The sequence below is a fragment of the Manacus vitellinus genome, unplaced genomic scaffold (genome assembly GCF_001715985.3).
Source record: "Manacus vitellinus isolate BGI_N305 unplaced genomic scaffold, ASM171598v3 scaffold_45_pilon, whole genome shotgun sequence".
NCBI classification, from domain to species: Eukaryota; Metazoa; Chordata; class Aves; order Passeriformes; family Pipridae; genus Manacus; species Manacus vitellinus.
Genome location: NW_021940571.1, coordinates 3,487,265 through 3,514,321, shown reverse-complemented (window position 1 = coordinate 3,514,321; position 27,057 = coordinate 3,487,265). Strand labels below are relative to the sequence as shown.

Sequence of the window (27,057 nt, the reverse complement as noted above, 5' to 3'; positions counted from 1 at the left end):
TTCCCCTCAGGGGACCCTCAGCCAGCGCGTCCCGCCCCGGCACTGCCGCCCCCAGCGAGGGCTGAGGGAGCGCCTGGGACAGGTGGAAGCGCCCCCGGATCGTGGCCGGGAGTGCCCTGCCCGCCCACAGCTGGAATTTGTGTTCGCCCCCCTCGCTGCTCTTCATTCACCCCCTCACGGCTCTGTGGTCTGAGGTTACAGTGCTGGGCACTTCACTTCTTCCCTGCACTTCCCACCTTTCATCAGACTCGGAAAACTGAGCCTCGGGAACGAAACAAAACCCCAACCCCACCGCTTTGCTGTAAGGCTGTTAGGTCTGGATTTTCTGCCTGCCCCTGTGCACTCTCTCTGTTTCCCCAGAGCTGAGTTTCCCGTCCGGACCGACTGCTCTGCACACACTAGAGCTCGAGAGAAGCTTTAAAGGCAAGTCCTGACTCTGCTCCGTTTATTCAATAAATTTATTATTTATAGCCCCACCTGCTGCTCCCCCTGCTCTGCTTCCTCTGGGCGGATTGTGCAGCTCACAGAGCACTTACTGTAGCTGTACAATGTGGATAAGGAGGCATTTATCTCCAGAAACATACTTGCTAATGTGTTTTTTTCTTTTTTAGTAGGCTGCTTGGAGACACAGAGACCATTCTCACGTCTTCTGTGTTTGAAGTTTTTTAAAATACAAGTTGAAACCGGAGTTCTTGGTTAAGCAGTGGAGATTCACCACTCGTGGAAATAGGTGTTGGCTTTTCACAGTGGTCAAGATAATACGTCTTTCCAAAGTGGGGTGAAATTTCAAACTCTGGGAAGATAACTTAGGGAAAGTGTCCTTTAGCTGTTCTAATCTGGGTTTCATGGTCTGATTTGTTGCATGTTGTATGGTATTAAACACAGAAATGGATAATTGGTTTAAAAAGCTTATTTTCTTGTTGGTGTCACAGATACTGGGGCATGGAGGATATGAATTTTTCCTGAGAGACTGAGATTCCATTGGCCTACCTGACTGCTGGATTTAGCCTGGCAGATTAACAAGGCAATCAAAGTTTGATTGGTGGGGGGTTTTTCTTTCCTTTTTTTTTTTTCTTTAATATCATTCTTTTTCCTTTTTTTTTTTTTTTTTTTATTTTAACTAGTTAGTGAAACATTAAATGTTTGGAAGGACCACAAATCTGAGCATTTCAGTTGTTGCAATTAACAGCAAATGGGTGGGGAGCAATGACAGACAAATTCTTTACTACACTTAGAATTCTTCTTCAAAGGAAAGAGTTAGGTTTGAATTATTGGTAAGTGGATGGGACTCAGTGTAGCATGAAATCCGTGTTCATGGTTACAATAATTGGATGTGAGCTATTACATATACAGTAGTATCCCTTCGGATTTTATGGTTTTATTGATGTGAGAACGCTGTTGGAATTTAGTCTGCTCTAGTTAAACTCTTGTAGTTTGAAATAAACTGCACCCATCTTCAGCTGTCTTTAAGTTATAAACCCATCTTTAAATTGATTGGGAAGAAACATGAGCTAAGCTGAGATACAGGGTGTGTGGAATTTGGGTTCATTTAGCTATGCAGGCTTTAAAGTTAAATTAAATTTCATTTAGCCAAAACACCAGTGTTTGTTTTGTTCAGTGGCACTCTGTATCCATTAGCACAGAGGAACCTGCTAGAATGATGAAATTTGAGTACAGGGTGTGTAGAAGAGCAGGCAGAAAGGATGTGGCTAATTAATGCTTGATTTATTTATGTTGATGAGTTGCTTTACTGTTGTTTGCCTCACTGGCAAATTGTGTTACCTATTAGCGAGAGAAAAAGGATTCATTAAACAAAAAGCAGACAGGAAAAAAAGGAACTGCTGTCTCTATTTAAATTATGAATCTGTTTCTGAGGAGTTTGGGGTTGCCTTTGCTGGACTTCCCTGTCAGTCCTGAGCACCCATCTCATGGATACTTAAGGATGTCTTACAAGCTAAGGGTGCATATTTCCCCATGGGGTTTGTTGAATTGTTTGACTGTTACAAGCTGTTCTTAAAAAAATAAGCTTATACTCTAATAGCTATTAAATAAATTCATGTCTATCCCCTGTTACTTTCAACTTTAGACTTTTTTTTCCACCCAGTATTACAGTGTTCCTGAAAAACAGGGCCTTTTATCTCTGATATTCTCACACAATACATGTGATATTTAACTCTATTATCACAACTGCTAACTTACCTCTTTAAAATATTCCTGAAAGCAAATGTTTAAAGTTAATAAAAGAATACAATTTCTGTGAGTTAACTACTTTCCCCCCATCAACTTGCTAAGCTGGCCTTTTTTTTTTTTTTTTTTACTATTTTTTACCTCTTTTTTTTCTTTGCCTTTCTTTTTTTTTTTTATAATTTTACCTTTTTTTTTTTTTAATATTTTTTTACTATTAAATATCCTTTGGGCTCCCTCAAACCCAGTGTTCCCTCCTTCTGTCCAGCTACACTAGTCCTGCTAGCACACATTTACCAGAGAGGAACTTTCTTCTTTTCAAAGTTAATAAAATCTTGTTTTATCTTAGAAGGTAATAAAAGAACAATTGTTTTGGCGTGATGTTAGGATTGAGTGGTTTGGTTTTTTCTGACACAATAAGAAACATATTTGGTGCACACATTGTGTCAGCACTGAAATGTCATTGTTTTAGGTTCTGTGGCACCAGTTTGGACTGTTCATCTGTGCTGGATGAACTTGCCTTTTGGAAGAATATTTTACAACACAGGGGAAAAAATGTATTTGAAATACCACTATCTTGAAGTCTTGAGAGTAGGGACTAACTCTACTCTGGGAGTTATTGTATTCCTTTGTATCAATTTGCACATGACAGAAGGAATTTATCTTCCCAAGTCCCTTGAGATGCTTTGACTTCATAGCCATTGGTACAATTTTCTCCTTCTTTGTGCTTTCTATGGGTCTCGTTCATTTTTATTGTTTTATTTAATATTAAACTGCTTGCATTGAACTTTAGGGAATTGCCCAAATGAAAGACAAGAAAATCTTTTCCCTGGTATCATAAAAGTAATAAAAAGGTGGTGGGTTTTTTTTCCAGTTAAATTTAATTTAGAGTTGTTCTAGGATTTTATTGGTACTTCATATAAACAAGTTCTGTGCTTCATTTTTCTCACCTATACGTGAATATTTTTGGATGTTTAATGAGTTTTTTACTGTTTTAATTTCAATCAAATTCCCATTTCAACAGCTTTCTGACTGTAGATTATTGAAATTCTCTTTTTCAGAAGTTATACTGGGTATCATGAATATCAATGATTTTGTGATACTCCCAGGCTCAAAAACTGGAACCTCAGTGAGATTAAAAACAAAGTAAGTGCATTCTGTCTGATTGGGATTGAGATGTGTTGTGTTAACTTTTAATAACTTTTAATGCAACATTAATAGAAGAGCTTATTTGTGCCACAGCAATAAGATCATGATGTGTTTCTTTTCTAGCGTTTTCCCTATGCTTTTATCCTTGACCTTTTCATAGGCTTTAATCTATTTTCTGCTTGAGTTAAAGGTTTTATAACTCTGTATATCTAGTGTGTAATACAAACAATACTAAAGAAGTCACTGGGATGGTTGATTTTAATATAATTAAACAACAAACCTTTCTGAGCACACAGTTGTATGACTTTTGTGTTGGCCACTCTAAAGCTCATTTTGGAGTATCCCTGTCACTGTCATGCCCCTTTTCCAGAACTGTTTCCAGTCTTGATAAGAGATAGAAGAGTGACTTTTTTTTTTTTTTCTGCTTTAAAATTCTTCATGTACCTCACTCACTGTCCTGTAGTTTCTGATGAATATTTTGCTGCTTTAACTCCTCCAGAACTGTCAGAGAATTGCAGTTGGAGAAGGAGCAGTTAGAGACAGAAAACAGAGAGATGGAGAAGAAATTGCAGCAACTCCAGTCAAACATGAGCAGAGAAAAAGAAGAGAGAAAGTAGGTGGAATTTCTGTATGGAAAAATGGAATCCAGTGAGATGCTCCCTCCACACCTCCCCCTGCCCCAGATGGGTTCTCCTGCAAACTTTGGAATTCACAAAAGTGTTCAGTCTCTCCAATTTCTCCTCCCAATGATAAACTTGCTTCCCTATGGCTTTGTTACTTTTAAAGTCACATGTGACATTTGATCCCTTTTCCCCCCCTTTTTTCCCCTCTCCCTTTTCTGCTCTCTGACTGGATTTGTCCCCTTAATTTTAAAGCAGGAGACAGAGAGCAGTTTCTCTTGCACTGTTTTAGTCTTATTTCTGCAGTTTCTCAGGAGGATTCTGTTCTCAACATTGCTTTGATCCCGTTTTTCATGTGCCTGTGTAGCTTCAGAGCTGCATCTCCTGTATGATGGGAAACAAGGCTTGGAAAGAAGCACAATGGAATGAAGCAAATACTGGGGTGGAAGTTTAAATCTCCCTGACTCACTCTGAATGTTGGCAAATCCCTGCAACATCTGCTTCTATTTCTTTGTGTTCCTGCCTGATGTGCTGTGTCACTGGAGATGCAAAAGCCTTGGATACCTTGGAGCCTTGGTGCTGCTCAGTTTGCAGCTCTGGCAGTGTTTCCCTGGGCTGGTGAGGCAGATTTCCAGATAATGTGTGGCACTTGGCCCCCCATATTGTACTCATGTCCTTGGACCTGCAGATCCTGGTGGTGGTGTCATGGTGAGCTCAAATGACAGGAGCAGTGGGAATCACAGAATGGTTTGGGTTGGAAAGGACCTGAAAGATCATCTAGTTCCAAACCCCTGCCATGGTCAGGGACACCTTCCACTAGACCAGGTTGCTCCAAGCCCCATCCAGCCTGGCCTTCATCCCTCTTCCCTCCTCTGTTTTCCTTGCTCCTTGTTTTGTTTGGTTTTGTTTGTTTTGCCCTATGTTTGTTTTTCTGTAAAACAGAGCAGGTTTTACATTTGAATCCTTGCTCACTATTCCACAGCACTGTGTTCTGCAGTGTCCTAAAGGTGAAAATCACAGCTTAATCTCCCTTAGTCTTAAATTCTTCCCCTCCATCTTCCATGTTCATCATAGCAATCAAATCTAAATTGATTTATCACTGAGATTGTAGGTGTTTGTTCCTGACTTATTAAAAGGTGCTGCATTTTAGCAGTGCTGGATGAAAGCCCTGGAGTAAGTTGGGACAATGAAGACTTATCTAAGGTGTACTTCTGTTTTTATTCTTCTAAAACCAACCTGAGATTTCCTTACATTTAAAATCTTAGACCAATTCAAAATCAGTTCTTTCTTATACACTTTATATATTTACTGCTATTAAAGTAGATGAGAAGCAGGGTGCAATGTGGAAGAGCTGTTTGTGTTTTGGGGAATTGATTATCCTCTAGAGCAGTATTTTATTTTTGTGATGCTCTGTTCATATTTAAACACCTGAAGGAAAACCTATATGTTTCTCTTGCTTACAGAAGACATAATTTTTGAGTTTTTTCTTGCTCTTGGTTCATAGGAAATTAAGTCCTTATCACTGGAAATCTGGACAGGCAGGACCAATGACCATCCAAGCCCGAGTTTTGTCACAAAGTAAAGAAAACTGGAAAAAGGTATTAAAGTACATTTGCAAGTAAAGCTGTTTAAAACAAAGCAAGGTTTAGAATTAGATTTATGCTGCAGAACATGGGAATTTTAAATACTATAAAAATAATAAGAGGTTAAGCACCTTCTGAGTAAAATCCCTCATTGTTTATTTTCCATGCCAAGCTTATGGTTCCCTTTGAGCTGGAGGAACATCAAGTTCTCTGGGGTGATCTGTTGTGTTTTTAATTGTGATAGGCAGCAAATTATCATTGCTTCTACAGGTTTAATATTGTAAGAATTGAAAAATGTGATTTCTTTTCAATATTCACTCAATGGGATATTTTCCCTTATTCCCTTTTGGAATAGGCAAGGACAATTTTGCTGACACTCTTAAAAAATATTCAGGGTAAGGCAGACATTTGGGAATGGTGAAAGCTGGTCAAATTTGTAAGTAGCTGAAGACTGAACCTTGTAGGGAGTGTTATCACTTCCAACTGTAATAAGCTGGTCTTAATATTTCATTCTTCGGTGAACTAAGTGTATTTTAATAGCTTAGGCTGTGTACATCATGGAAGCAGGTATTAGGTGTGTCTGTCAGCAAATAATGTTCACAAGTGCTGGTAAAATCCCAGTTGTGATAACAGAGCTTATGTTCTTCGCTTGTTCTGTGAAAAATCTGTAGGGGATCCCGAAATCCAAACTAATTCAGCTTAGAGATGCTTCCTCTTTGCCTTAGCAGGCACAGATGTGTCTGCAGAGGCACAAATTGGCCTGAGTGGGACTTGAAAAGAAAGTTTTTTCTCCTGCTTTTTTTCTGGCAGCCGTGCTGTGTGTGCTGGGTTGAAATGAGAGCTGTTAATTAACACAGACCACTTGGAACTGGCTGAAACAAAGCTTGGATAAGTCTGGAGAGAAAACCAGACAATGACAACTTCAGACTGAGCCGTCACAGTTGCTGTTTGAAGCCTTTTGAAGCAGCAGCAGTTTGGCAAGAAGGTCCTCTCAGCCAACACACTCAATTCCAATAAAATGAAAAGGTTTTCTTTGACCCACCTCCTTCTCTTTCCTCTTCTCTGGGATGAGTAACTCAAAGCTGTTGCTGCTTCAAAAGACTTCAGATTTCAGCTCTGATGGCTGAGTTGGGGCAGAATGTTCTAAAGGGTAAAATTAAAGCAAGGGGCAAGTGAGGGCCAGTGAGGATTCAGTGTGGACTCTGCAGGGAAAAAGTGAGGAGCAGTGATGAAAATCATTAATTACTGGGATGCCAAATCATGGAAGGGTCATCAGGAGAAGCAGAGTGAAAACAGGCTGAGACCTCCCCCCTCAAACAGGGGTAGGTGTGAATGCAGGTTGTATGTGCAGGGGACATCACTGGTTGACATCTGAGTTTAGGTCACTGTGGTTATGCAAGTTCTGCAGTTATGGAATGTTCTGGAGAACATTCCTGGCTGGGCAAACAAGGACAACATCATTTCATGGCTGGGGAGGGAAAGTGGTCCCAGCCTTCAGGGCTGTCATGAGCAATACGTGGAGTTTTCTCTTCATATACATACCTGGCTGCTTTCCTAGAACCAAGCAACATTTTCATTCTATTCTATCAAAAGTTACTCTTTTATTTATTTTCATTACAATTAATTTAAGGATTTCATTCTTAAATATATGTGTATATATTCTTCCATATAGGTTTCTTCAGGAAAAGTGAAGTTGCAAATACTCAAAGACCAGATTCAAGGTAAAGACATCTTTCTTAACAAAATAAAATTTCACGATTTTCTGGTGAATTATCTATTCTTGGAGGTTGCTGCAATTAAGCCATAAAGAAATCAGAGACTGGAATACTGGATTAGTTTGTTTTTTAATTGTTTGTTTTTTTCCAGAGCCAGTGAAAGAACAATTTAAGGCCAAAATGGAAAATGCTGTAGCACATAAGAACTCTGAAGTGGAGAGGGTTGCATGTGGATTATCTGAAATTAAGAGTGTGCTGCTGGTAAGTGAATGGTTTAAAAGTTACTCTCCAGCAACACAATATAATATGCATATAAGTTTTTTGTGGCAGTATGGAGACAGACATTTATTAGACATTGTTATGTGTTGTAAAATGAATTGCCTTGGGTTTGTCCAGGCTGAGGTGCCAGAGTGACCATGCAGCAACTTCAAAAGAGGAGAAAACTACTTAAACATTTGAGATTAATTTGATCCTACATTAGTTAAATATCTTCTTTTTCTGTAATAGAAACCGTAGTAAGAGTTTTTCTCATCTGTTTCCTAAAATACATTGGCGATACCCACATAGGCTTTGTCTCTGTGATAACTGTTTATTGCCCATAAGGGAGGTTTTATGCACTGATCTCCCTGAATGCAGGGAAACAAATGACTTGATTTTGTTATCACAACTGTGACCAGTTCTTTAACTGGCAACAGCTAAAGAATTCCTTTAAGCTGTATTTTTATTAATTTGCACAGCATGTGAACGTGACTGAAGAAGATTCTTACTTACCTAAAGAACACCACTCTGTGAATAAAATAAGACATGTGATTACAGGCAAATAGGGCAGAATTGAGTGGCCCATGAATATTTTGTAGCTTTAAATACTTTGATAAGGACCAGGGCACGTGCTGAATTGTGGCTGCTTTCCAAGCTGGCACTTGCTATGTTAGAGTGGAAATTATTGTTATCAACTATGAGGTGATTTATATTTAATAAATTTAGAAAGTATAAATAAGAAACCTGGCCTCCCAAGTGTGGTGTAGCTTCGTACTATTTGATTTTTGAAGTAACTTTTGTTAATAGAGTAATTCCACTCTTCAATAGGAAAATAAAAAGTATCACCTCTCTTAGATCCCCCCTCCCTGGCCTGTGGGGTCTTGCTGTGATTTATTTCCATTGCTTTTATGGCAAATTAAACCCGTTGGAGCTGCTAACACTCAAACCAGATGGAACAGATACTTTGTGTGTGTCTTTTAATGGCTTTCCTTGCAAAAAAACGTTCCTGTGGATTTGAAATCCCTGCCATCAGAGCCAGTGGGATTTTGCTGCTTTAATTCTTTTTTTTTTTCCATACCCTCCCCCTTATTTCATTACTGCTCACCCGATAATGAGTAAATACCCCAAGTATTCACTGAGTAATCCCCAAGTGCGTGGTTGGTTTTTCCCCGGGGTTTTCCCCGGAGCGGGGCTGCAGTTCCAGGGATGGGCGCCAGGCGGAGCTGCGGCCCCGCGGGACGCCCCGAGCGCGGCTGCAGCGCCGCGATCCCGGAGCGCTCCCACCGCCCGGGGAGAGGGGAGAAATCGGGCTGGAAATCCTGGCTCTCATGACGAATGGAGCGATGATTTGCTCACCCCGCGTTAGGTGAAGGCCTGCCTTCTTTCGGGTGCTTCTTGCCGATCCCAGGAACCCCAGGAACAGGGATTCATTCCCCCAGTAAACTGAGCCGTGCCCACCCCGCCTTGCAGCGCGAGGATCGGAGGGGAGTGCGAAAGGAAACAGGGAACAGCTTTGTAGGGTGGTTCGTGTGTCTGCAGGCTCAGGGCGAGTCACAGGGACCGTTTAATGTGCAACCAGCAGCTGCAGAGTCGATCATGGCATGGAGATGTGGTGTGAGCAGGTTCTGCTTCTGTAGAGGCTGCTCTGACTCCTTCTCATTACCCTCTCTCCCTCTGCTGCTTTTGTGGTAAGAACATGTGCTCTGCTTTGGGATTGTACAGACAAAAAGTCTTTCCTTCTGCTCTCTGTGTGGATGAACATAAAATATTTCTTGGTTTTGCTTGATAATCGTTCAAGAGTTGGTCGTCAAAACTTTCCACAGTGGTTTTATTTGTTCTAATGAAGGTTGCAAATCAGCAAAATCCCAGTGTAATGCTTGTTATTCTCCTTTTGTAACTATTTTCAGTCAATCTCATCTAGTTTTTTAAAATTTGGACTTCCCTGGACTGCTTTTTTAATGTATGAGCTGGTGTTCCAGTTACTCCATAGGAACATTTTCCTTTTATTGACCTCTACAGATGTGCTTCTGTTTGCTGTGAAGCTTCAATGAGTAGAACTTCATTAATAAAGTACATAGCTCATAAATTAGTTTAAATGAGATGTGGTGCATAAAATGCTTCATTTAATCTGTCCTGTCCATGGAGTGTGAGCTCTCCATGGCCATATATCCTGTGCATAGAATGTGGGCTGTCCATGGCCACTGCTCTCTGCTATTAGAAACATTTAAAAGTGGGGGTTTTTCTTCTTTAGCTCTTGACAGAATGTTCCAATTTAGTTGTGAGCAAGAGCACATAAAACCTGAGTGATCTTGAATTCCAGGGTAGTTTGGCTGAGCCCAGGAAACTGAGTGTTGCATTTGCACAGGGGACACTAAAAACATTGCTGGGGAGAGAATTGTCATCACCAGTGCTTTGTTAATTATGTCATGGAACTGATTTAGGAACCACCCTCAGAATCAACCTGTACAGGCCCTGAAAATGAGGATGAAGGATTATTGTTAAATGGCTCATATAACGAGGAAGATTCTGCAAAGTCTTTCCAGGAAGCTTTGCTTCAATGGAGAAAGGGGAATAGTGATCACAGGGAACAAGTGCCAGCCAGTGAGGTGCCATCAGGTAGGATTTGTTCTGTTTTAATTGCATTTTAAATACATTAAGAGCCAATTGGGTGAGTTGGCAGACTTTTGATTGGTGAAGGGAGATCTTCTGTTAGAATAATAATTGTTTTTTTCTCAGTTTTTCTCTCTATGTTCCTTTATCAATAACAACAACCTCTGAAGGTTTTTTTTTTTATCTTAGTAACATGCAGGTTAATGTTTATCCGAATTTTTGCACTCAGCTGTGGCATTGAATAGATTTTTCAGCTCATGTCCCTTTCTCTGGCATTGTTTCTCACATGACACTTTAATATGAACTGCAGTGCTCAAGCATAAAGTCCCAGCTTTTGACTGAGGCAGGGAATGTGCAAAGCTCAGGATTTTGTGTGTTCTATCAAAATACATTTCTTGCTTGCCTTCCACAGGCTCTTAATATTTCTTTGTCCCAGTGAACAGCTGCAATCAGCTGAAGTATGCATGGAAAAATGGGGATAAAAATCCTCTTGTCTGATTGGATTTGTGCAAGCTGATCTTGTTCCTCTAGTCTGTGGATGGTGTTTGTTCTCTCTGTATTTTATGTACAAATAATATTATACTGACTTTTTTTTCTTTTCTTTCCTGTGATATGGTGGGATTTTTATCTGCTGGCCATTTAAATTTTGGAATTATACAAAGACTCAGTGAGGGATAGACTACCAATATGTTGTTCATTCAAGAATAATGTAGATAAATAACAAGTTTATAAGCCTGAACATCTGTATATTTTTTTTTTCATAATTCTAATAGAATCTGTGGGAATTTGTGAGGTCCAGACCAGTGTTACTGTTCTGGAGGAACCTGTCCAAGTGGAATTCAAGAAGGATGGCCTGAGCTACATGGAGAAACTCTTACTTAAGAAATACAGAAGGTATTGAAAGGAAAAGCTCAGAAATACTTCATAGCATTAACAAAAATCCCCTTGAAACTTCTAACATATTAGATACATTATCAAGAGTTAAGGGGAGTGTATACAGAGTGCTTTATTTGAATAAAATAACCATCATAGCCTGACTTGATGGTTTAATAGTTCAGAATTACTGCAGGGGGAGTATTTGGAGGGATTCTCTTTGCTCTCAGTTTACTGTAGAGTTTGAAGACTGATAATGATATTTGGTTGCTTGATTTTTCTGGGGCATTTGCTGCAGGAGTTTTATAGAGAGAGGGAAGCACAAGCATCAGGATGCCTTTAGAGATGTTGCAGGGTTGTTTTGTTACTCACTGAGGTGCAAGGTCATCTCAGTGAAATTAGGAAGAGTTCATACAGCTGGAGTAAATAGTGGGGTGGGGTTTTTCTTTTTTTTTTTTTTTTGTTTTAAGGACTGTGATATTATATATATATATATAATGTAATTATGACTTTTTAAGATTGATTTCTTCTCCCTTTTTCAGAACTCCTGTTGATGAGATTCCTGACAATTGCATGAGAGATTTAAAGCCTGTGCAAACCCTGAGTGTCCATCAGGCTGTGAGTGGAGGAGGAGGAGAAGGAGATGATGATGATGATGTGGATGACTTTTCAGGTGTAATAAATTTCTGTTTATCGAACCTAAATAATATCTTTTTTTTTTTTGCAATTTATTTTGCAAGATAAATTTATTTTGCAAAATTTTTTACAATTTACTGCTGAACAGCTATACACTTGGGAGGATTCTGCTTAAAGTAACAATAATGAAAGGAGGAATTTGTGGTACTTTAAGATAAATAAAAGTTTGCATTTTTATAAGTGTAAGTCAAACAGGAAAAAAAAATGCATGAAATTAATTATATTTCCTAGTTGAAGAGATGAAGAGATTTTGGGCATCTCTTTTTAAAGGGGAAGAATCCAACACCACTTCTGAAAATGCAGAGTCAGAGTCCTCTTTGAAAATTGAGTTCCTCGATGATGTAAGTGTGTAATAAAAGAATTCCTGAATCTTCAGTCATCTGATTTTTTTAAATCTTGATAAGTTAAATATTTAAAGGATTTTAATAAATAATTTCCAGTATGAAAAAAATATGGGTTTATCTTTTCCATACAAATGTGGAAAATTTATCTTTCCAACAGTTCCCTGTATTTTTTCCTGTTCTGTCCAGGGACCTGCACTATATAGAAATTATACAAAGATGAAGTCTTCAAGCTTTTAATCACTTGAGTTACTTGACTTTTTCTTTAAATTTTAATCCATTGCTGAATATGGATGGTTTTTGTTTTTTATTTAGTTTCACAGCACAGACTTGGAAGAATCATCCAACTATTTGGTGGTGGAAACTGGGGCTGAGGGAATGAACCAGCAAGGAAAAACTGAAGCCCTGGAGCAGTGTGGAAGGTATCAGGAATGCAGAGATTCTGTGGAAGAGAAAAGGAAATCATCCCATCTTCTGGTTTAGTTACATCCCTAAGAAAAGGGAGCTTTTCTTTGCAGTCAGTCACACTTCTATGAGTCATTGATACATTGTTTTAAAGCCACTGCAGAATATTAATTGCCTGTAATTGGAGAGGCATCACTTTGAAATGTCTTCATTTGGTTTCTTTGATCACTCCAATGTCAAACCATGTAAGACACAGTTCTTTCCATGTGCTTGCCATGAATTCCAGGTAGAATTTCTCTTTTCTAAGCTCCAACCTCAGCAGAAACAGGAACTCACATACAAAATCTGTCATTACTCAGTGTTGTGCTCTTTTAAGATGTTCTCACTTGACTAACTTTGTAATTCCAGACAAAAATAAGTCCTCATAATTAAAGACACATGTGCAATTCTTCTGATCTCCCTATACTGATTAGCTGTGACCTGTTTTGCTATATTTTATTCTTTTGGTCTTTTCTCCTTCCCTTTCAAAGCTGTTCAGCAGTTGCAGACCAGACCTTTGGCCAAGAGAAAGTGTATAAGAAAGTCTTCTTGTCATTTAACTTCCACAGCTGACACTCAATGTTTTTTACCTTTTCCCTCTTGACAGAAATCCTGTTTCTTCTCAAGAAATGTCTCAAGGTAAATTTGGAAAGTTATTATTTGTACAATAGACCTAAATGTGTACAGTTTATCGTTCTCCTGTAGGATGTGGGAGGCAACTATGATGGTTGTCTGAAAAATAATTAAAGGCAAATTATGTGCCCTTCTCTGAGCTATCAGGTCCCTTGATTACAATTTGATGGGTTCTGAGAGCAATTTTGAAATGATGGGTATCACTGTGACAGAAATCTTGCTTCTCTGAGCTTGTATTTGAGGGAGAAACTAACCTAACAGGAGCTGGATACTGAAAATAAACCCATTATAAAGCAGGTCATCTTCAAGTCAGTTTATCTGTATTAAATCTAATTTATAGCATATGTGCTTTTGATGTATAAAAAACTTTTATGTAGCTAGATTGAGAAACTGTATAAATGATTACCTGTTCTGCATGAAAGATCATCATTGGTGTTTAAGTAATCCAACTGCATGTCAGGGAAATCACTGTGAAAATCTGACAGCTTTATTTTGTGGCACTCTTAAGGAGTCCCACAGATCTTACTCTGTGTCCTAAGACTATGTAAAAAATCAGTCACTTTTTTAATATTAAGAAATAACTTAGAATGTAAAGGTTATTCATTTCTTGTTCTTGCAAGTCCCAAACATTTGCTCCAGCACTTCAAGACCTGGCACTTGTTCTCTTTGTGTTGAGTTCAAGAAACTGCTCGTTTAACTCTTCAAATGGGGAAAAAAAAAACAAACAAGAGCTGACTAATGAGATGTGATTTCTGTGCTTTTGTGGGCACAGGGTAAAAAATAAAATACCTGTGTGTTGTATAAACAGAGAAATACAGCTTGCAGAATCATTCACAACCTGATAGGATGGATTCCAAACCATTATACTGCTCTTAAAGATGTTTTATGAAATTGCTGCTATTGCAGTTCTGTAATGGAGCTTTTACATTTGAAGTTCATCAAGAAAACACGGTGGACTTGCAGGTTATAATTCATATTTCTGTTAAAAAATATACCAATTTTTATGATTGTAGAAAAAATGGTTGTCTACAGTCCTCTGGAAGGAAATGCAGTGCAAAAGGAGAGTATTAAAGCAGAGACTGGGAGGTCACTGGGCTTCTGGGAAGCACTGGAGGAGATCTCCAACCCTACTGAACTAAAGAGCAACAAACACCTTGAGACAGAACTGCAGGAAACCAGGGGAGAGTCACAGGAACTGGGCAGTGTCTGTAACAGTCACAGCTTGGGCTTGCCTGTAATTAAGAAATCTTCACCAGTAAGTTATGATGTCTAATTGTTAAATAGATAAATGATGTTGCTTAATCTGCTTTAGTAGGGGGCACCAGACCATGTTCCTGAATCAGCTGAGAGGTGGGGATGGTTGTGTGGTTGCCTTGCAATACTTGACCACTTCACCTTGTTCTCCTCTAGAAACTCCACCCCATAAGAGTAAAGTTTAGTTAAAGGGTTGTTTCTGCCTGCCACATATGTAGGGGATGAAGGTCTCTCTGCTTCCTACTTTATATAGCCAAATTTCTGTTAGTGCTAAAAAAAGCAAAAGCAAGAACAGTGTGCTCTCAGACAGAAAAAAAAGATGGTGCTGGGGAGAAGCAGCTCTTACCATGTTAAAACTGAGGTTACTTCACCTCTCTGCTCAATGACCAAAAATTGTAGGTGCTCTTATCTGACTTAAGTTCCTCACATGTTCTTTGACTGAAAGTAAAATTAAAAATGAAAAATCCTAGAAAAGGTTGGGACATAGATTTGAAGTCATTGTTAGACAGTGATTGCTCTCACTGAGGTACACAAAAGTGAAACCAAAGAAAAACTGCTTTTCATGTCCATAGTGAAAGAACAGACTCAAACTCTCACAACATGAGAAGTTTTTTAGGATTTTAAGGCGTATCTTGTACAAAAACATCATCCATATGAATTACAGCAGGCTGCCAAAATCATTCCCAGTCCTATAAAATGAGCATTTTATTAATCTAAACTTGCAAGGACAATTTGTGAAGTTTTCCTCTTTCCTTTCCTGTCTCTGATGTCTCTGTGTTTTATTCAAGCTGCAGGATGTAGCCAGAAGACACAAACCTGTTGCCACGTGGTATCGGGGACTCGAAGGTTTCTTTGCTGCAGGTGCAAACCCCAGCCAAGGAATTCTGGCAGCACCTCCTTCCCTGTGTGCTGCCTCCAGCCCTAGGGCCAGTAGCCTTCCTCTTCCAGGTACTGGCATGTGAATAAAATCCTCAAAAATACACATAGTTATCCCTGTTGCTGTAAGACATCCTTCTCTCCATGTAACTTCCATCCAGTTTCCTTCTGGAAGTCATTAAGGGTTAAGTCATGCCAGCACACAGAATTATTTCTATTCCCTGACAATTTGGCTCGAGGAGGTTCCTATTGCTTTTAATGGTGTATGAGAAACAACATGTGAAATGGTTGGTGAACCTTATTAATTTGATCAAGTGTATCACTTGAAATTAAGCTTTCAGTGTGTTCTGTATGGGTAGAAAATTCATTGCATGGCTTCTTTACATCATGCACATTAAATGCAGCAAATAAAGGACCAGTTAAGTGCATATTAACACAAAACCTGCCAATAATTTCCTCTGATAATTTTTTAATTTCAGGAGGTGGACAGTGGGTTTCCGAAAGGAGCTTAAGTGAATATGCTGAGGACTCTGTAGTTCAAGGTGTCTTGGAAAGGCAGTTGAACAGACCCTCCAATGGGTTCAGGGCTCAGAATAGAATTTCTCCTCACATGGGGGTGTGGAGGTCAGGTAAGGACCTACTTAGGGTCATTTTTCTTATGTAAAATGTAGACACACTGTGATGACTCTGAATTTAGGTCATTTTTATATCTTCATCTTATGTATTTTGGTACAATGGCTTGTATACATGGTATTGTTTTCATAAAAATGGACTTTTGAGTTAAAATTTACCTATTTTCAGTTATCACTACTAATTATTGTGCTTAGTTTCTACTTCTGTTTCTACTCCACTGCTCCCCTGTTAACTTGAATATTTAGAGAATAAACTCTTTAGCACAAGTTTATGTGTTACTGTGTGTTTGCAGTCTCTGGTGCAATATGGATGTGATCTAATAAAGGATTCCTTTGCTACTGAAGTAATTATTACATGAGCTAAAAGAAACAAGGGACCAAGAAATGCACAACTACATCTGCACTTCTTTACCTTTCTCAATTTCGTATGTCTCCATCTCAGGAAATGTGGTTTACATTATGTCTCTCATCATCAGCAACCAGTGTGGCACTTTAATTTAAATAATGCTGTGTGCAGGAATCAAAACTGTCAATTTTGAATCCCAGAAAAATATTTGAAAGTGTCTATCTTTTATTCGTGTTATTTTAAATTAAGAGAAGGAACCAAAGTTTTAAGCTTTCTGCACACAATCACAATGTCTCCCTTCCTCCAAATTTGTGGCATTGTGCATAATATTTAAATCATATATATTTCTTCTCTGAAAGATGCTTTTGAGGTATGAGGTGCCACTTTCCAAAGTATTTATAACCTTTTTATTAACATCTATAAATTCACAATCTTCAGCAAAATCAGTTTGTAGTGACATTCTTTGTCAGCTGAATCTGTTTTGAGACATTTTATGGCAAGTTTTTGTTGCTACTCTGGGATTTTTAAAAAATTCATAGTGTAGATCCTGCATTTTTTGTTTATATTTGTTCCTAAAACATTTCAGATCCTGAAAAACATTCCAGCTCAGCTTCTGAAGATGGAACCTCCTCCAGCAGAGACTTGGAGAACATCTATGGAAATACTACAGATTTCCATGAAAACCTGGAGCTAGAAGACCATGATACAGATGATATTTTTGGGTAGGTTAAACTTACAGTGTTTTAATGATGTTTTAAAATGCTCAATATGCCAAAAATCGTGTCAGAACTGAAATAAAACCAATCTTAACTTTCTAGTTGTTGCTTATTAGAAATGTCAGCATGATCTGTGTTGTACCTTGGTGTCCTAAACCAGTTCTCAGGCAGCTCAGATTAAGAATTAAGGGATTTATTTTGTTGTTGAGAATCCAAACGATAAATTTTGGGATTGTGGGTTTTTTTAATGTATTAGCACTGAGATTTATAAAATAATCTCTTTAAAATCACCCAAATTCTTTAGTTTTAAGGTACTTTGAAAAGAGCAGTTGTGAGCAGATCAACCAATAACCTTTAACTCACCATTATCCGTGATAAACCTGTTATTTTGGACACTGAGGAGATGACTGGAAATAGGGAAGTTCCCCAAAGTTCTGTGTCTTACTGGTTTCTTATATGATTTCAGAACTAGAAGGAGTCAGAGAGACACTGTGAGGTTAATTACACACTGTGGAAATTTAGCTGATTCAGAGATTTGTGACAAAAACTGAGGGCAAAAGTTGAATACAGCAGCTTGTACCCCGTGTGTGCTGGCAAAACCTCCTGCAAAAGCTATTTTTTTGCTTTTTGGTTCTACATATGTGAACATTTGTCACTAAGGCTCAAAGCAGAGCAAGTCGAGGTGCTGAAAATCAACGTACTGTATTTCTTTTAAGGACCTGGGATGAAAGCCAAATGGATGAGGAGGAAATTCTGGAGGATAAACTACAGGTTCTTGCATTACAGTGAACACAGAAAGGACTCAATTCCCTCTCCATCTTTGTGTGTCACACCAAACCAAGAAGCAGAAGAGGTGTTCTGAGTGCTGGTCAAGATATTTTTTACTAAGGATTATCTTGTGAAGTTGTCAGTAAAACTCCTTAAAAATATCTTGCTTTTGTTTTTTTTTTATTAGTCTGAAGAAACAACAGAATAAAAGAAAACTGGTCTTGTGCTTCTTTTTTTTTTTTTTTTCAGGATGTTCTATTCTTTATTTTTTTCATTCAATAAAAGTCTTCTTGCCCACAGATGGAATTTTGTGTCTCCAAATGCAGTTTTATGTTGCCAAGCTGAGAGGTGCCAAACGGGGCTTATTATTAGTGGAGTTTTATGGAAATTATAGTTTTGAAATTACCTTAATGGTGTCTTTTAGCAACTTCTTTAGGATGCTCAGGCACAGCAGCATTCTTAGCTTTAAAGTTCTTTTTCCCTTCATCATGTTCTGTTTGAATATGGCTGACACTTTTTCCTTTTATTAATTTCCTCCAGTCTGGCTTTTAAGGTGATTTTCAAAGCACCTTAAAAACTTCCTCTCGCTCTCTCAGTTTTAATAAAAAAATTGCAGGGACAAGGATTTCTGTCTCGTAGTGTTGGGAAGTGGGGTTCATTTAAAGCTTTTGTCTGACAATTCTTACCCATTTAGGGGTAAATTGCCTAAAATTCATGGTAACTTGTTCACAGACATTTTCACACAGAAAGAGAAGCTTTAAATCTTGCTTTTCTGTGTTCAGAGGTGGCAGGTGCCCTTCACTGACATATCAGTGGAAACATTCCAGTGCATTATTTGGGTTCTGACAGTTAAACACATATTGGTTTGTATTTTACCCACACCACAGGACTCTGATGGGTTGTCTGTGCCCCCCTGCACTGATATGAGACAGCACAGTCATCTTTTCAACAATTTCTTTTACAGGAAAATTTACTTCAGCAGCCCTAATTCACAGAGTGGAGCCATCGGGCTGAACAGACCATTGATTTGATTTCCTGCCTCATTTCTTGTCCTTAAGGTGAGGGCATATTTTCCACCTCAGTTTTCTTTATAGAGTTCACTGTATATTGGTGTTTTATTACTGGAGTTCTGTGCCAGGAATGGGAAGAATGGAATCCCAAGGCAGGGGTTGTACTTTGGAGATTAAGGCCATTGGTTTTCTGTCATGGCTGTAACCTCCTCTTTCTCCTTGAGTCACTCTTCCAAATATTCCTATTACACTCATTTCCCTCACACAGCAGGCTGATGCTTCCATGCTGTTCCCAACCTTTTTAACTGGAAAACCACTGAGGCAGGTGCTGCTGCAGAGTGTTCCTGGAGCCCCCAGCAGGCAGGGGACTCCTTAGGGTTTGTACTTGTCTAAGATAACTAGAAATTCACTGACTGCTTTCAACATCTGATTTGAAAAGTTCTCCCTTCCCATCCCTTTTTCCTGAAAGAAAAAAAAAAATACTTCTGATAATACCTCTACCAAAATTTGGGCTAAAAATAAGCTTCCTTCAATGTATTAGTGATTTAAATATATCTTTGGTTTATATTCCTGGGTTTAACATGCTTGAAGATTTCTTGTGTTGCTTCCCCCCCCCCCCCCACCATAAGTTGTAGTGGTGGAATTGATATCCTAAGTGGAAGACCAGAAATTGCAGTTTTTTGATATGTATTGCTTGTTTTCTGTTGCAAATAGAACAAATCTAATGTTGAAAGCTGCTTATTATTATGAATGTGGCTTAATGTACTTCTCCACATGATCTTTAGGGTCCCTTCCAACCCAAACCACTCTATGGTTTTTGCCTTGTTGCAAATACCATGTTCAAATTGTTATGTTAATTTTTTCTTTTTTTCATTTCCCCCTGTGCCTGTTGTAGGGATGGCTGAGCTATACCCACGTGTCAAGGGATTTGCACAGAAACATTACATTTTCTGTCCATTTAGAGGAAGAGGAAAAAAGGAGGGGAAAAGTGAAAGATAACTTTATATTTTTTTAGCTTCTAGGGTGAGTCTACATTGTCTTTTTGTGTACATTGACTTTTAGTGATCTGATTTTACAAAGTGTAAATCCTGTGACTTATCTTGGCAATCAGTTTGGATTTTGAGAGGGGGTATCCCATTCATTATGTATTGAAGTATTTTGGGATTCATGTGAACACACCTCATCTTGAAGTGTCTGGCAGATCTACAGTTTGTCTCTTTTTTGTTTTGCCTTTTTCAATGTGACCATTTTCTGCTCTCAGTGTGTTATACGTTCATACAAAAGGGAAGAACCCAAATTCCTCATGATTCCAAGAGCTGGAAATCCCAGGCTTTTCTTCCCATCATCTTCCTGAAGGTGTTTGAGTGCATTTGAGGGAGTTCCTGGTGGAGCTGCAGCACATGCCCCTGTCCAGGGTGCTGGGCTGGGATTTGTGCCTGTGCCGTTGTTTCAGCTCAAACAGCCACGTTTCCATGCCCATCAAAGAGCAAATTTGCACTGTAAAAATCCATGTGCCTTGTGCTCAAAATACAAACAAACTTACCAGCTGGGAACTCCACTTGAACACTTACTTCTAAAGTGCTTCCCTGGGAGTCCTTGGAATATTTTAATGAGCTGCAATTTGTCTGGCTGCCTGATCCTGTCTGACTTGGTTATTTTTTTATGTGGAAGGGTCACTTATCCAAGCAGCCAAGGCAGATAAACCACATGAAGTCATATCTGCAGTTGTCTGTGCACACAAGGGGCTGCTGAGGTTGGACAGTGAGAACTGAGGCAGAAAAAAATTCAGATTTTCCTGTTTCATTTCAACCAGTTCTGGCAAGAATTGAATCCCACTGAAAACACTGTTCATGGCTCTGCTTGTACTGGAGTTCTAAAGGTCCCTGGTACACACTCCAAGGCTCTTCCTCCCTCTGTGTTACTGTTTGATTTTACCCTTTAATAGACTTTAAGATTCTGTCATTTGCTGCACCTCATTTATAAAAATTAAGAGTTATTCTTTCCTCCATCATAATACAGCTTACATGCATCTCATTCAATTATCAGAACCACATAAACCCAATTAGTTTTAATTTATCCAGGCCATTTGCATCAGAGACAAAGACATCTGTCTTTTTCATTTGAAAAATGAATTCTGCAAATTACAGGCCATCAGCACAAGGGCATTTCGAAATTATTTTGGTCAAGAGAAGTGTTCCATGACTTTCTATTTAATTAGGATTAATTAGGCTGTTTAATAGGCCTGTGCTTTTGGTAAGGGATGGAAACATAATCAACTCTGTTAATATTAGAGATCAGTTCACAAGCACAAGAAATGGAAGCCTCACAAAAAGCCCCAAACTGGTTTTCCATACACTGGGGGATGTAAAGACCCACATAATTAATAAAAACAACCCCTATTACTGATTTCAGTAAAACAGAAATTTTTGGATTTCAAATGCTGACTTCCAAAGGAATGAATAGAGATGCCAAGGAACAAATATTCAGCAGAATGAAGTGTGAAGCCTTGGTAGGTTAGAATTAGGTTCTGACTACCAGTTTAACTAAAAAGTCTGGGGAAAAAAACCCCCAAACCTAACAAAAACACCTCAGCAAATCCTTCAGGAATTGGCCCAGTGTCTATATAAAATATTTCTCTGAACACAGTAAAACAAAAAATTACCCAGTTAATGTGTTGAAGAACACAAACATTACTTTTAGTTGCCTGTTTTTCTTGTAGCAGTGTCTCAGTTATGGTGCTTCTACTTTTTTTCTAAAAATTGTTTTGCAAGATGAAATAATAAAACTCCAATTTATTTTGTTTTCCTCTTTCTGGCGTGGATCTTCCCTGTGTTAAATTCACTATATATTTGATGATTCCTGGCTAGAGGAACTCCCTTAGGAGAGACCTTCAGTGATTTTTAGCTGTAGCAAGTTTTTCTGTACCATAAAATAAAGGCAGCAGGAACAGAACTCTTAAATAAGAAGTTGCATAAAGATGTAAAGGTCATCCTTGTGAATTGGGAATTATGCTTGGATCTACTTAAGGTTCTGTTTACAACCTTAAATGACTGCAAACTGGGCAATCCATTGTGTAGGAGGGTAAAGAAACAGAGCAATAAAAACTCTCAATATTCCTTGCTGGCCCATGAAGGACGTGCCAGCATTGCTTCCAACCTTTGTTGGACAGTTGTTCTTCCTAGAAAACTAAACCAGAGGGCCTGGAAGGGAATATTCCCTCTGTCCTCCCGTGTCCCTGTGAGCTGGAGGTGGCACAGATTCCCTGTTCAGGCTCCCAGAGCTCCTCTGGGATCGTGTCTGAGCTGTCAATGAACACAGTGGCCCACGATGTGCACACAAACTGCTCCCACCAATGCTGCTTCTGCACCAGAGGTTACTCCTGACAATTATTTCTGACAAATAACTTTATTCTTTTATGGTAAGTTTGCATTGTTTGTAGAGGGAAAGCCTGAAGAAAAGTTAATGGAATGTATCTCAGTTTGAAAAATGTGAATATGTTTCTTCAAGTACTGTGAAGTATCTTGGAGTAGTCATGCTCAGTTGCATCATTTTTGTCTGGCTAGTGTAGCTTGCCAAATATATACAGACTTTCTCCACTTCTATATTTAATTTTCCTATTTACTGTATTACATTAGAGATACTATTAAGTTATCAATAGAGCCATCATATGCTGCTTAAAACACAGCTGCTATTTGCATTTAGCTGTTAGTGCTGCAAAAACAGCTTTTATGATCACAATTAGGACACAAACTGCACAACAGGAAGAGTTTTTCAAAAAAAATCCCAGAAACTTTGGAGGCAGAGAGGTACCATATGAACTGTCCTTTTTAATTGCAATCATTAAACTTTCCCAGGTTATTTCTCTCTTGGCCAACCTGTTAACCAAGGTTAAAGCCTTTCAGCTCCACAATGTTCCTTGAAGGTGAGGTGGCCTGTGCTTCTGAAACGTTGGACCTCAGAATCAGGTGAGAAAGGAGTTAGAGAACAGTTGTGACAACAGTTCTTAGAACAGAAAGAGCTTCAGTTACAGATACAACCCCTCCTCTCCTGCCCAACCCTCCCTGTTTTTTCTCACTGTCAGAGTTTTGCATTTTTAAAGGTGACTTTGAGTGCTTGTGTCCATTTAAAAGATGACAAGTTGCTTTTGTTGTAGTGTTTTTTTGGTTTTTTTTTTGGAGAAGGTCAAAACAGGAGCAGAGATAAGGACTCTGATTACTTTTTACCACACTGGTAAAAAGCAAATATCCTGGCCTCCCTTTCAGCACAGATTATGCAAATGGCTTAAATTTGGATGATGGAATCTCAAGAACATCCTGGGACAGCCTATCTGTTCTTAATAAAGCCTGTGGGAGCCTTGCCAGTGAAAAAGCACATCATGTTCTTGGTCACATTTTTGCTGTCACTGTTTAAATGACTTTGGAATCCATTTGCTAAAATGTCCTACATAATGCAGTGACTTTGTTCATCCCTGTACTGGAGCCCAGTGCCTGACCATGCTCAGTCAATACAGTGTACAGGATTTGGAAAGAGGCGTTTGGAGTGTCAGGAGCAGCTCTCCTGTGTATGGTTTGGTAAGAGAAGAGCTCCTGGAAGTAATTTCCCAACATCTTTCGACTGCTATAAACTTTCTCAAGTGTAGGAGACTGAGTTCAGGCTGATAAAGTGCCTGAGAAATACAGAGCTGAGGAAATAATCTTCAAACAAATGTTCTGGTACAGGGAACATCCTCTGTTCCCAGTGTGAGCTGATGACTGGCTTGACCTCTGCTGTAAAATAACCATTAAAACCTTTTTAGATTACCCACATTTTATAACTCCTGTTCATTTTTATTGTTTAAAGCTATGAAATGGCTACTAAAATAAATTCCCTGGACATGCAAAACTTCACGAGTGGTAAGTATTGTCATAGTAGGTCCAAAAGTTCTCACAGTCTGCTGCCTAAATTTCTTGTGCTTATTTGCAGTGCTTGCAGGATTCATGTGGATGGAAGTGAAATCTCCAGGTTGGCTGCAGGTAGACAAATATTTCCCATGCAGGAAGGTGGAGTGTCTAATAAGAGCTTGGTTATGAGTTAATCTTTCCTCCTGTGATGTAGTCAAGAGTGGGAAGACTAAAACTGGACATAAAAATCATCTTCACAAGGCTCTGTTTCCCTTTTCAAACCACTTCCTGTGGAATGCTTTGAAATTTCATGGAAGCACAGAGTGGTTTGGGTTGGAAGGGACCTTAATTATCATCTTGTTCCACCCCCTGCCATGGGCAGGGACACCTTCCACTAGACCAGATTGTTCCAAGCCCATCCAACTTGGCCTTGGACACTCCCAGGGATGAGGAGTCTGCAACCTCTCTGGAATTGATGCCTTGTATGGGTATGAGATGGGAATGGATAAAAAAAGCCATTCCATTTTGCTGGAGTTCAGCACCAAACTTCAGTTTCCCTGCAGATATTAAGCAAGGGGATTGGATTTTTCACTTTTCAAGCTGGAAAGATTCAAAGCCAATATGGACAGACATTGCTAAATTAAATAAGTTAGAATTTGCTCTGTTTGTAGGTTTGGCCAGAGACAATCACCTGCTTTGTATGGAATATATTTGCTGCTTTAGATTTTTAACAGAGGTGTTTAAGCAACTGCAGGTGTTTTCTGCTGTCTGATGAAGAACTGGTTAAATCATGAAATAGGCTGAAGGTTTGAGAACTGGTTCCACCATGACACCATTGGTTGGGCCAAGGTTAAGACAGAGGAATTAGTAATAATGGGAAATGACATTCATAGTTATGAATCTTATTGTTGCTGAGTCAGCCTCAATTTTACTAGGAATTTTTTAGGCCTGCTTGGCAAGAACTTATTTCCATGGAAAACTCTTTGAAATTAAACTGTAACTTGGATTTAAAGGGCACTGGAAATCATCCTGATGTTTTACAAACTGCTTGAAAGAGAAGATTGACTGTTCTGAGGAATTGCAAATGCTGTTCACTTCATCAAAAACCAATACAGAAATGTGATGATTACCCTTTATTTTTTTTTTCTGTATTGCACTGGGAACATGAAGTATCTTTTCATAATTTAACAGACATTTATAACTTACAACACTTCAAAAGACAGTGTTTTATGCAATTCCATTCTGCAGTACAAATTAAAACTTGCTTGACTTTCTTGGATAAGCATCACCACGTAACATTTCTTATGCTGCATGAGATGACTGCTCTGAAAGTCAAAATAGCTTTCTAGAGAATATTTTGCATGTTAATCTTTCCACCTGAATTTATTTGGCAATGTAATTCTGTGGAAGTTGATGAGTTTGCTTATATAACTTATGTGTATAACACTTTGAATATACCAATAAGAGTAAACTATTTTCCTTCCTCTTCCCTCAAGCATTTTATTCTGAAGCTGTAAAAGTTGAGATATTCAACTCCTGCATTAATGTCTCTTGTATTTACCTTGTTCCTGTAGTGTGAAGCTGCAGAAGTAAGAGCTGTGTAGCAGTACCAGGACCAAGGTTATGGTACAGCGTGTGGGGAGTGTTGTTTTTGCTCAGAAAATCCCACCAGACAGACTATTTCCAATAGGGGTTGTTTTTCACTCCTAGAACTTTGCTCTCTCTGCAGGGTGTTTGTCAGGACTGCTTTGCATGGCATCTCCATTTGCTAAGGCAGCTGAGGAATGATGAGGCTTCTTTTCTGACAATTTTCCAAACCAACCAGAATGCTCACTGCTCAACAAAAGCTTTTTTTTTTTTTATTTAGTCAAATCTCACAAAAAGAAATAACTGTGGAGTTTTATTAGTTGCAGATTACTGGCCCAGGCAGCTGCACTCTCAGCATGTTAGCACAATAAAACTTGTCTCAGAAGCCAGAGCACCCTCACGTCCTAAAAGTCTCAGTTTCCACAAAGAGTGATGGGTCTTCAGTGAACAACACTTTTAAAAACATATTTTATAATCTCTTCAGTTGTCTCTGTATGAAGGCAAACAAACAAAGGGGAGGGACTAAGCCTTGTAATGAGTTTTGTTTAAGGTGAAAATGTGTGCTTTGTCAATTTTAAAAGACTTACAAAAGCACACTATGACTTTCATAATAATGGACAACAGGATTTGAGTCAAAATGAGAAGTTAAATATGGATATAGGCACAAACAAATACAACCAAAAAAACCCACTTTTGTTTTGTTTTGTTTTGATTTTTTTCTGACAGAAATTGCATAAAGGAGCAGGAGGCATGTTACTGGCAGCATTTATTTTCTTATGGAGAGGCTAAATTAGCCATGAGTGAATCCTCTACTGAGAGAGCTTTTCTGCTCTCAAGTTTTTTGCAAACCCTTCCTGCAGCATCACAGCTCATGATGCAGAGCAGGAGTTGTGTGGCTTTGCCCACTTCACTCGTGTCAGTGACTGTTTTCAGGGTTTCAACAAGTGCTTGAAGAAAAAACATGCTGAAAATACTGAATATCCTCATTGGTCCTCTTGCTATTTCTTCTTAATTGGTGGTATCTGCTCTGTATTTGAGTCTTCATTTTGATTCAAGGTCTGTTGTCTTCTAATTTACAAATCAGCTGAACATTTTGCTTCATGAATGACACCCAAGGATTTGTGCCTGTGAGTATCACTGCATGACATGGGCTATTTAAAGCAAAATCTGTTTGCTTCAGAGACAAGAAAACTGCTCTGAATGTGAGTGATGTGTCAAAATGTCAACCAAATTGTCAGCAGAACGTGGCAGCTGCTCCATTCTTGGGTTCGTGTCGGATGAAGGATAACTGAGGAATGTTGTAGCTGGTTTGATTTTCTTTGTTTAGTGAAAGTATTGGTTTTATTAGAAATTATTTTTTTGTTAATCCTCTTTGACACTAAACAGCCAAACTTTTACCTGAATTTCATTTTTCTGGATAAACTACCTGTTTCCAAATTCTCCTGTGCAAAACATTGTGGGTGCTGAACACTGCTGAGATCCAGCCCAGTTTCCTTCCCTATCCTTCTGTGCTTTCTTTCCATGTTTTCCAACGCCTCTTGCTCCCTTTCCTTCCAATAGTGCTAATCAAGGTGCAATATATTGCAAGATAAATAAGCATTTGCAATTCCTTCTGCTTTTCCTTTATCCTCTCCTACAGGAGGCATTTACTCCTTGCTCCTAAAACTTTTCTTGTCCTTAATCCCTTCTTTTCCTTCCATCACAGCAGGTGATGAACACATGGAGGGAGAGGAGACGAGAGATGTGGCTGATAGCAGAGCAGAGTTGGTGTTTAATGGGGAGTTTTCTGTCCCAGGCACTTGTTACAGAAATTTCTGGTCCCCAGGACTGACCTCTCCAGGCCTCTCCCCCCACCCAGCCCTTGCTGCAGTCAAGGGAAGGT

General features: G+C 38.9%; 1 protein-coding gene across 1 annotated transcript; it reads left to right on the top strand.

The window, feature by feature from the left end:
• The first annotated feature begins 319 nt into the window (after positions 1-319).
• Positions 320-17,895, top strand: ZBBX (zinc finger B-box domain containing). The gene is made up of 17 exons (XM_025895826.2): positions 320-423; positions 3,243-3,330; positions 3,833-3,946; positions 5,458-5,551; positions 7,209-7,257; positions 7,403-7,512; positions 9,951-10,125; positions 10,893-11,013; positions 11,535-11,665; positions 11,920-12,029; positions 12,345-12,451; positions 13,081-13,112; positions 14,120-14,361; positions 15,149-15,308; positions 15,716-15,896; positions 16,820-16,936; positions 17,647-17,895. Exons 2-17 carry the CDS (start codon positions 3,263-3,265, stop codon positions 17,717-17,719), a joined length of 1,884 nt encoding a protein of 627 aa, XP_025751611.2. The 5' UTR covers positions 320-423; positions 3,243-3,262; the 3' UTR covers positions 17,720-17,895.
• Positions 17,896-27,057: the final 9,162 nt, after the last annotated feature.